The following is a 10,796-nucleotide window of genomic DNA, read 5'->3' as shown; positions in this document are numbered from 1 at the left end:
AACTGACCCGGACCCCAAACCCTGGGGTCCCTAATCAGACACAGGAGGCAGCGGTGTGAGACGTGGGCCCGGGAAGCAGGCCTCAGCCCGGGCGTGGGTGCTGATCTGCCGTGTGGTGCTGGGTCGTCCCCCCGCCTCTCTGGGCAGCGCTGCATGCTAGGCCATCTCATAAATTCACCTCCAGTGAGACGAGGGCCGTACGAGCGAAGATGCACCTTTGCTTGCCAGGCCGAGGTCAGAGAAGAGTTTTATTAGGAAGCTCCCGAGGGTGAACCTTAGTGTGGTTGGAATCTACAGGAACCCTGCCCGCCTGCTGTCGGCCGATTCCAGGGGCCAGAGCAGGGGCGGGGGCTGCTTCAGGAACGTCTCTTCTGGTCCCGTTTAGTATCACTATCATTATTTTTAAAATACAGTGTTTCTCTGCTTGCTTCGGGTCTCAGCGGCGGCACGCAGGGTCTTCACCGTGTCACGCGGGCTCTTTGGCTGCGGTTTATGAACTCACTGGTTTGCGGCTTGTGGGCTTAGCTGTGGCATTTGGGATCTTAGTTCCCCAACCAGGGATCGAACCCACGTCCCCTGTGTTGGAAGGCGGATTCTTAACCACTGGATGGCAGGGAAGTCCCTGCCCCTTTTATTTTTCGTTGACATGCAGTAAAGCTGAGGTTTTGAGGGGAACGCCCACTCCCATGGATCTTACTCCACAGAGTAGACTGTTGTCCTGCGGCCCCCCCGGGACTGCCTGCTGGACCCCCGGGTCCTCCTTTCCCCGTGGCCCCTCTCCTGTGTCCCCCGGGTGGCCCTTGCTCCCAAGTCCTGCCTCCTCCCGTCTGCTACCTCCCCCTCACCTCCGGGAGGCAGGGCAGCACCCCTGCAAGGCGCCCGTTGCCTGGGAGATGGCGTCATCAGGGCCCCATCCCCCGCCCGTCCCTGCCGGGCGCCTGCCCTCGCTCGGCCCTCTGCAGGGCTCCGTCCTCCTAGGCTCGGACTGGCCCCTCTCGTCTGGACTCTGGCCCCTCTCGTCAGCCGCAGTTTAGCACTGATTCCACATGCCCTGCGGTGCTCGCCAGCGTGTCTTTCTCTCCCACGAGGGTTTAAGGTTGATGAACCAGGCAGCTTGTCTTGCTGCTGCCTGTGACCCGTGGGGCCCGGTACCTACTGGGTGCTCAGGAAAGAGGGGCTCTGGGGTTTGTACTCATGGGGCGCTTTACGGCAGCACACTTGGGCGCTCCCTGTTCCCTTGGATTAAATGCCCTTCCCTCCTCTCTGCCCATCTAAATCTAACTGCTCTTCTAGAGCTAGTTCAAGGCCACCTCCACCAGGAAGCCTGCTGTGATCACTGGCTCCTCCCTGGGAGTTCCCCCAGGCCGGTGTCCAGCCGTCAGCACTTCCGGGGGCAGGGGTGGTGTCCTCAGCGGAGTGTGGGGCATGAGGTTCCTGGAGCAGTCACGCTGTGTGGACGGAGAGGACACTGCTGGGAAGGGGAGAGATCCTGGGAGCCCAGGGAAGGGATTCTGGGCTGAACCGGGCAGAAAAGCAGGCACCTCGACTCCAAGGGCAGGGGGCTGGCAGCAGGTACAGGCTGATCCAGCAACCATCGGCCACGTGGATGCTGGCCGCAGGAATGTAGGCCAGGAATGAGGAGCCCAGGGAAGGCGTGGCTGCCGGGCTCTGAGCTCCGGCCCCCAGAAAGGAGACAGGGAGGGGAGGCTCCCAGGTCCTCTAAGCTCATCCCATTGGCCGTACCTAGCTGCAAGGGATGCTGGGAAATGTCATCTGAGCTTGGACCGGTCTCAGAAGGAGCCAGTGACCCCAGGGTTCTGAGGATGTGATGGTGGCCAGGCTGCCCACAGGCCGGGCCAGCAGCCTCAGCAGGAGATGAGGCAGGAGTGGGTGAGGGCCGGGCCTGCGGAGGCAGGGGCCGCGGGCTCTCTGTGCAGGAGCTCACAGCCAGCCAGAGCTCGGTGCAGCGTGTCCAGCACGGCCGAGGCGCCAGACGTCCCCTCTGGAGAGAGACAGTGGGCAGCAGGGAGGGTCATTCTGTTCCCCGTGGCCCGCAGGGCTGCCTGCCCTCCTCCCGGGCCCTCCCCAGCCCTGGCCACGCCTCTCCCTCTGAGGACCCCCGGGAAGGCAGCTTCTAGTGCCCAGTTTCTGAACTCCTCTTTGATGCCTGGGGCCAGTCAGGGCACTGGACGCACCCGAGCCCTGCCCAGCGGTGCCTGGTGAGGCCAGTGAGCACAGGCTCATCACCAGTGAGTCTCCCCTGCTGATTTCACCAGGCGCGAGCTGGCCCTGGTGCAATTGTGCTGCCCTGAACTTGTCTGAACAACGGGGCCACGTGACCTAGTGCTTAAGGGAGAGACCTGAGGTCTAAGTGCGGCTGACCCTTGGCCTCTCTGTGCCTCGGTCTCCCCATCTGTGGAATGGGTGTGATAATAGTCCTTCCTCTGCAGTAAGCCTGGGGCTAAACTGGCAGCAGGGAGCTGCCTGGCTTCCTCGGAGTCTGGCCACACCTGCTTTTATTTGGCCTTTTCCCTGAAGTCTCTGCTCCCTGTCCTTCTCAAATAGCACCTTCAGCTTCCTGAAGCCTGTTCCTGACTGTACCCTCTGCAGGTGGGCTGGGCAGGACTGCGTGTTAGTGGCTCAGTCGTGTCCGGCTCTTTGCCACCCCATGGACTGTAGCCCGCCAGGCTTCTCTGTCCATGGGATTCTCCAGGCAAGAATACTGGAGGGGATTGCCATTCCCTTCTCCAGAGGAACTTCCCCACCCAGGGATGGAACCCTGGTCTCCTGCCTCACAGGCAGATTCCTTACTGTTTGAGCTACCAGGCAGTCTCCTGACTGTACCCTTTGCAGCTGGGCTGGGAGTGAGGCAGCATTTTGCAGGCAAGACACTCAGGATGGAGAAGCTGGGTCAGGATGCTGCCCAGGCCTGGGAAGATGGGTCGGGGAGGGGGGCTCACCTACCATGTGCGATGTCCCTGCAAGCGTCCAGTGTGCTCAGCAAAATCTTCCCCAGGGCTTTTTTCGATATGTTCTTAAAAAAAGAAATGAGACAGGGCTGGACTGGCCATGGTTGCTGTATCTTCAAGCAGTGGGTGGGGCGTGGTGGCCCCTACAGGCTTCTGTGTGGCTCCCTGGGGGCAGGTAGAGTCCGCTCCCCCAGCCCATGGTCCTCTCCCGGCTCCCGTCCCTGGGGTGACTTCACTGCCCAGACGCTTGGTGGGTACCGCAGCTGCAGGACCCATGTGATCCAAGATCACGTCCTGACAGACCGCTGTCCCTGCGCCCAAGGAGGCACCTGGGAGATGACCATGAAAAAGAGCATTTTGACGTGTTCGCTCCTTTAGTCCTCGCAACACCTTATTTTATCCTCACTTTAACCAGTGAAAAAGCAGTGCCGAAAAAATGAGGACTCTGCCTGAAGCCACCAGCTGGGAGGTGGAGGAATCAGGTGGTCTGTGTTAATAGATGTTTCATCTTGAACCATCTTTGAATTCCTGGGATAAATCCAACTAATCACCTTGTGTTTCTTTAAACACTGCCAGGTTTGGTTTGCTAATGTGCTGGTTAATATTTCTGCATCCATATTTAGGTGTGACACAAGCTTATAATTTTCTTTTCTTACATGACTTGTCGTCTGGTTTTGAGATCAAAGTTACATTAGCTTCATAAAATGAGTGAGAGACCCTCCCCTTCTTTTTGATGACTTTCCCTGCGCTCGTTCTATGTCTGGAAGTAGAGGTGACACCTGCCTACGTGGGGAGAGCTGAGAGCCAGTGCCTGACGCAGGTGGGCCCCAGCCCTGCGGGCCCCTCCCCAGCCCTGGGTGTGCCAGCTCCCGTGAGCCCACCAGGTCGCGGAGCCTCTGCAGGAGTCCCAGCACGTCCTCCAGCTTCTCCTCCAGCAGGGACAGCCGCACCCTCTCTGTCTCCACCATCTGCAGCTCCTGCCGCAGGTCCTCATTCTCGCCCACCTTCCGCTGCAGCTCCGCCTGTGGGGACACCAGGGGCTCAGCGGCCGCCCTGCCACCCTCGGCCCCATGCACAGAGCACCAGCCCCGGGCGGGGCCCACAGCCTGCCCTGACCCTCCCACGGGGGTCATCTCGTCTGGCCCCTGGGCCTACAGACAGAACCGCCCTGTCTCCCCGGGGAGGGGACCGAGCCCCTGAGAAGCTGCGTGCCTGGCCCAAGGCCATACGGTCAGTCAGGCTGATGCGAGAACGTACGTGCTCCCTTTTATGGTGGAAGGACTCCATCCTTCCTTCTCTTCTCAATCCACCTGCTTGTCCTTTCCAAATGTTTTTGGTTGCAAGCAGCAAGCTAGTCTGGCCAGTTTGAGCCGAGGAGGAATTCACTGCCAGGCTAGTGGGTTGTCCCCAGAATGGGTCGCTGGCTGGAGAATGTCAAGGGGTGGGGGCATGGAGGGTGACGCACGAGAAGCAGCCGGAGACTCCTGTCTGGGGGCTGCAGCTGAGAGCACTCGCCCGCCATTCCCCACCTCCCTCGAGACGGGAGCGCCAGGAGAGGGGCCCGGCTGGCCCAGCCTCGGTCACCAGCCCAGCCCTGGCCAGGCGGCATGGACGCTGCTGCTCCCTGCAGAATACCAGGGGGGAGAGGGTGGTGAGCTGCAGAATGCCACGTGGACACCTGCCTTCTAAAGCAGGGGTGGGAGGAATGAGGCAGCCCCCGCTCCTGACAGCGATGGAGACAAAGAGAAGCAGCTGAAGGTGTGGTGTCCTTGGGCAGGAGAGAGAGCGCGGGGCCTGTGGACTTGGCAATGTGGTCTGTGGGTCTCAGGGACTGAGCTCCCCAGACTCCTGTTTGAGATTTAACTAGAAAGGGGTGGGTGCTCTGCCATTTGGAACTGCATCAGACCACAGATATGTTAAAAAAAAAGCACCCCCAAAAAGCCCTTAAAAAACCCCCACAGTACAGATTTAGAGTTTCAGGAATATCAATATAACACTCTTTTTATCAAAAATCAGTTTGCAAAAGTGGCATTGTGCTGAGGGCTTAGTGAAATGAAAACTGTCCGTAGCATTCCACATTTGATGACTGTGATGCCATGGAGTAGACAGGGAAAAATGCCCAATGGTCTTATTGAAATGCGGACACCACTCTTGGTGTTGCCTGACGCCACGCCCCTCCCCTCCACAGCCAGCTCTCCTGGGGGCAGGTGTCTCTCTTCCATTTCATCTGGCTTTGATGGAGCTGCCAATCACGGGACCCTGCCCGCCTACCACAGAGATTGGTCCAGGTATGGGCATGTGACTGAGGCCGACCATTGGCGTTATTCCCTGAGATTTACTGTACGGAGCTATTATTGTTCCTCTGGGGGTTTCTAAGTAGGCTGATGGGAGCCTAGAACTGCCTGGGGTCCTGCTTTCCCTCACCCTACCACATGGAGAAAGCCCCTCCATAGCAGGGGAAAGTGAGGCCAGCACCCATGAAAAAAACGGAGCAGAAAGATGGGGGTGATATAATCTGAGCCCCTGGATCCAGCTGTGCCTGAAGCTCATCTCAGCTATTCCTTTGAAACCATTCTCCCAGCCGCATATGGTAATAAATTCCTGGTTTTTTTCCCTTGAGCTGATCTGAGGTGGATCCTTTAATGTGCAGCAAAAGTATGTTTCATTAGATCTAAATCATCTCCTCTCAGAGCCTTGGTTTACCCATCTGTGAAGGGGGCCCAGGACTTGGCTGAGATGGCTCACAGTCCTTCCACTTGAAAGAGACTAGCCATTGGTCTGGCTCCCAACCTCCGGGGCTCCGCTGACCTCCTCCTCAGGCGTCCTCAGAGTCTTTGGATCGCAGCCCTGGGACCCCAGCTGCTCCACCAGCATGGTGACACAGGCCTCCAGCTCCCCCAGGGCGCGGGTGTGGTTGGCACTGCCCAAGTGGCTGAAGTGAGTCATGAGCTTCTTGGCCGTCCGGTCATCGCACCTGCAGTGGGGGACAGTACTGGCAGAGAGGGGGCTGCTTTCCAAAGGCTGTTCCAGCCTGGGCGGGGGGTGCGTTGTTACCGAGTCTGTGTCCCCTGAAAGCTGGGTGGGGCCATGGCACCCCCTGCCCACACCCTCCCCCGGTTCCCTGTGTCATCAGAGCAAACGCCAGAGGCCTCGCCCAGTCTGCCCGTTACCTCCCCGCCTCCTTCCCACTCACCTGCGCTTTCTGCTCCAACCACAGCAGCCTCCTCCAGGCCCCTCCCACGTGCCCCAGGGCCTTTGCACCTGCTGTCCCCTCTGCCCGAAAGGCCTTCCCCTCATTTCCTTCAGATCTCTGCTCAAACAGCCCCTTCTCAGCGGCCCCCCGGCATGTCCTGCCCCCTCCTCCTCCTCATGCTTGTCACCACTCAGGAGAACAGAGGCTCCTGGGTGGGGGGCCGTGGGGGGAGCTGTCCTGGTTGGTGCCGTTTGCCAGGAGCCCTCAAACTTGCCTGGCACACCGTAGGTGCTTCATATGCTTGTTGACTTAACGGGTTGGTGATAACAGTGACCCAAGAAAATCGGCAAAACTTTATAATAAAAGAGTCAGTGCTGCCCCCGCCAGCCCCATGGAGTACCTGCTGGTATCCGGCCTCATGGGGGCATTTTATATCCTCGATGGCCAATCCTCACAAATCCTCTGCCAGGCAAGTGTTAGAGTCCCATCTTAGAGACGGGAAGACTGAGGCTCAGAAGTCAGGTGACTTGACTGGGGTAGGGGGGCGGGCTTAGGCGTCAAGAGCAGTGGGTTAGTAAAGGGTCTGACACGTGGCGGGTCACACTCGAGCTGTGGGGCGGGTCTGGGGACTGTGGTCACCGGAGTGAGGATCAGGGGGAATTAAGCCACCAGGAAGTGTGCCCTTGCTCAGCTCATTTCTCCCGGACACGTGCCCAGGGCTTCGCCTCGACCGATGGATCAGGGGGCCGAGCGTGAAACAGCAGGGAGGGGACCCAGCCTGGTGTGAATCAGGTCAGCCTCCACGTTCCAGGCCCGTCACTGCATAGAGGGGCCGCCCTGTGCTCCCAGGAGGACCGTGGGGGCCCGGCCCCGGGTATGCCCCATCCTGGACCTCCTCGCCAGAGCACGTACCCCCTCCCGCAGCCGGAGAGAACAGACAGCAGCGCCGTGACCTCGGCCGGCGGCCGCTGCGCCTCCTGCCACTTCTCGCGGTCGTCGTCCTCGTCAGAGGCGGCCTGGCCCTCCACCGAGCGGAACAGCTGCTCGTCCAGCCCTGGAGAAGCACGGGCTGCGGACAGGGACAGAGGCGGGGGGGAGCCCCCTCTTTGGGGGCCGCCCGACTCCCCTCAGGAGCCCTCCCGCCTCCACTCCGCCCAGGCTGGGGGGACATGTGAGCCCATCCTGGCAGTCAGAGTGCAGCCGCCCAGCCGCGTGACTGGGGCAGGCAGGCCTGGGGACCCCGCGGGGGCCAGGGACCGTCCGGCCAAACCCTGACTCAGACTTCCAGGGAGGAGGGACGCCCCTGCTCCTCCCGCCAGGGCCTGGAGGACGTGAGCCTGGCTGCTGGGGGTGAGGGGCGCGCCTTCCGCACAGTTAGCCTCGCAGAGGCTGGTGGGCAAGGCCAGGGGAATGGGGCTCTGCCGACTCGGGGCCGTGCCGGAAGCCTGCTGGGGCTTTTAGGTGAGTTAGGTGAACCAGAAAGTTCCCTCGAACTAGAGCGGCTCAGGCCAAATGGACAATGTCCCGACCGGCACGGCCCCCAGCCCCAGAGGACCGCGCGCTCAGGGGTGGGCCCTGGGCACCTGTGTTTTATGAGGCTCCTGGGTGGTCCTGATGGACTGGCAGTTTGGGCACCCTGGCTCGGGTGTCCTGATTTTGGACACCCAGCCGGGTGGCTGCGGGGCCCTTCTGTCCTCAATAAAAAGTGTTCCAGACCCAGTAGAACTGGAATTGAGGGGACTGGGCAATAATTTTTTGATCTTGTTTTGTTTCCAGTATTGACAGTTTGGTTTTCTTCCTGGGGATTTCCTGCTGCTGTGTGTATGTGTGTGTGTGTGTGTGGTCACTATAGTCACAGTTGTCCTGGTACCCAAGGCCAGGGCTGCGTAGGGCCTCTGAAGTTGTGTGAGAGGGCTGGCGCCTAGTAGCCTGTCCACGCCTGCCCGTAGCCCAGCCGGGGGAGCCCTGGGGCACCGCTCAGACAGCTTCTCTCTCCTTTCCTTTGCTCCTGACGCTGCACCCCCAGCAGACCAGGTTCTTAACATGATGGGCCTCTTTGTGGCCTTCTCGAGGGGTGACCAGCCAGCCCTGCTTGCATACCCCTGATGACGGGGAGCTTACTCCCACTCTGGCTCCGTGGGTGCCCGCCCCACCCCTGCATGGCATTGGCGGGAGATGCGTTTCCACACACTGAGCCAGAGCCTGCCCCCCCAGAGCCCACCCTCCCCTACAGGGTGTCTGCTCTCAGGCCTGCGGAGGGGGGGCCCTGGGGCTGGGGAAGCCCAACCTCAGCAGGTAGAGAGTGGGGCTCTGTCTGGAGGCCGGATGGCGGCATCAGCGCAGACAGGACCCTGGGTGTGCAGGACAAACCTTGGTCCGGGGGTCTGCTCGCCGGGCTGCTGTTGGACCCCCAGGCTCCCTCTGGAGGGGGGTCTGGGCCTCTGGTCCCACCATCCTCAGCTTCACTACTCTTGGTGTCTGGCTCTGGGCTGGCTCGTGGTGAGCTTGGGAGCTGGGTGCCCTCTGACCTGTGGGAGGGGGAGACACAGGTGTTGAGAGGCGGGGGCTCCGCCAGTTTCCTGCGGGAGAGTGTGAGGTGTGGGCCCACCCTCCCCACTAAGGCTAAGCTGCCTGTGACATGCCTGCCAAAGCCCGCGGTGGTCTCTGTGGCTGACCCCACCAGCCCCTACCTGATGGCCAGCACGGCGGAGTCAGCTTTCCATGGCGGACAGTCACCCAGCTTCCCTTGCAGCTGAGACATAGGCTTGTGATGCGATTTTAGCCAATGGGACTAGAGGCAAAACCCTCTGAGGAGCCTCTGTGTCAGAAGGGCGGGGGTCCTTGGTTCCCACCCCAGCACTGCCATCAGGGACTGGCGGGGGAACTGGGAGCCCCCTTTGCAGGTGGATCACTGGGGCCGACGCCTCCGAGGTCCTCCCAGCTCCCGTTGGATTCTCGCCCTGTGCTGGAGGGCAGAGGGGCAGGAAGCCATCGGGGTGGCCAGGAGCGCCAACCTCCTGTGTTTTATGAGCCACTAACTCTGCCTGATGACGCCCTGCATTCAGGATCCCCCAGTACAAGCTGAGGATGGGGAGGTGCTCAGCGGTCATCAGTGTGAGACCCCCTGGATGCGGATTCTTGGTTCAGAGAGAAACTGGAGCTTAGGGCAGATGATTTGAGGTCTAACTGGGGAGGGGACAGTCGGTCTCAACTCCAGAGGCTCAGATCACAGCCAGAAGAGAAGACACAGCAGTCTAGGCTACAGGATCGCTTTCTCATAAAGACCGCTGACCGAGAATGGAACAGGCTTCCTTGGGAGGTGGTGAGCTTCCTGGCAGAGGAGGTGTGTAAACAGTAAGGGGCTTCAATGGGTAGAATTTTGAATAGCATCGGGATGGGCTTCCCTGGTGGTTCAGAGGTAAAGAATCCACATGCCAATGCAGGAGACACAGGGTCAATCCCTGGGTTGGGAAGATCTCCTGGAGGAGGGCATGGCAGCCCACTCCAGTACTCTGGCCTGGAGACTCCCATGGACAGAGGAGCCTGGCGGGCTACAGTCCACGGGGTTGCAAAGAGTCAGACACGACTGAGCGACTAAACAACAACCACGGACAGTATCGAAGTCTTCCCACCGTGAGAAACTTCTGTTTCCCCTAAATTATTTAACGGCTCCAACAAGCAAAATGAGATGGCGGGGACAGCCCATATGGACAGTTTCCTAGCAGAGGCTGGCCCACGTTCCCCACACCCACTCAGACACCGGGGTCTTCGAAGCTGGTTCCAAGGGCGACTTCCTGCGTCAACACTGCAACAGCTAAATCTCTCAGCATCCCTGTGAGGTGCCAGGCGCTGCTCGGCGCTTTGAACATGTCCTCCCAAGACCCTGCCTGGATGGAGGCAGGGACCGTCCTGACCCCCGCTTCCCAGAGTGGCCGGCCCAAGCTGCACAGCTGAGAAACAAAAGAGCTGGGTTTACGCTCCGTCCCCGCCAGGCGCAGGGGACGCTTGCGCCGCAAGCTCGGCGGCCCAGCCCAGCTGCTGCCCTGGTTAGGGGACCGCAGGTCACCTGCAGCAGAGTCAGGAGGGGGAAGCCCGTGGGGCCCGAGCTGGGAGAGAGCGCGCCACAGACGAGGACACACTCTGCAACTTTCCAAGAGGCGAGACGCGGCTGCGGAGAGACATGGGGTGTTCCTCTTGTCCAGCAGCGGGCCCTCCCGGCCTGCGTGGCTGGCCCCTCTCCGCGGGGTCCGTCTGCCGCCGTAGGCCCCTTCGCATGTCACGCGGGCAGGCTGAACCATCGCCGCCTTGGAACAGAGACAGCGAGCCTCCCAGCCCGTCCTCTGCCTGCCCCACTGACATCCCACCAGCCACCCCGCTCCCTGGCTGGACACCTCCGGCCCTCGGCTTCCGGGAGGCGCCTGTCCTCCCCAGCGCCCTTTCCCTTGCTCATCCTCGGCATCCTGACCCTAAACCCGAGGATCTCGTATCTCTTCCACATGCATGCTCGCTCTGCGAGGGCTCAGCCAGCACCCCGGCTTCCAAACCTGCCTGCAGCCCTGGCCCCTCAGATCCTGTTTCCTCATGAACCCTGCCCGCCCCACCCCACCCTGCCCCGCGGCTGCTGCCTGGTCACC

General features: G+C 60.7%; 1 protein-coding gene across 1 annotated transcript in view; it reads right to left on the bottom strand.

The window, feature by feature from the left end:
• Positions 1 to 228: 228 nt before the first annotated feature.
• The window catches only part of EFCC1 (EF-hand and coiled-coil domain containing 1), a 28,295-nt gene continuing 17,727 nt past the window's right edge, over positions 229 to 10,796 (bottom strand). Inside the window, exons 3-9 of the mRNA XM_043886567.1 lie at positions 8,533 to 8,690; positions 7,075 to 7,231; positions 5,778 to 5,943; positions 3,851 to 3,991; positions 2,965 to 3,034; positions 1,774 to 2,002; positions 229 to 1,668 (exon numbers count right to left, since the gene is read on the bottom strand). Coding sequence (XP_043742502.1) covers positions 1,866 to 2,002; positions 2,965 to 3,034; positions 3,851 to 3,991; positions 5,778 to 5,943; positions 7,075 to 7,231; positions 8,533 to 8,690 — 829 coding nt within the window. The 3' untranslated portion in view covers positions 229 to 1,668; positions 1,774 to 1,865. The remainder of the gene's footprint in view (positions 1,669 to 1,773; positions 2,003 to 2,964; positions 3,035 to 3,850; positions 3,992 to 5,777; positions 5,944 to 7,074; positions 7,232 to 8,532; positions 8,691 to 10,796) is intronic.

Source organism: Cervus elaphus, chromosome 24 (assembly GCF_910594005.1).
Source record: "Cervus elaphus chromosome 24, mCerEla1.1, whole genome shotgun sequence".
Classification (NCBI taxonomy): Eukaryota; Metazoa; Chordata; class Mammalia; order Artiodactyla; family Cervidae; genus Cervus; species Cervus elaphus.
Note: the sequence above shows the minus strand (reverse complement) of the source record. Positions and strands in the feature narration are given on the sequence as shown.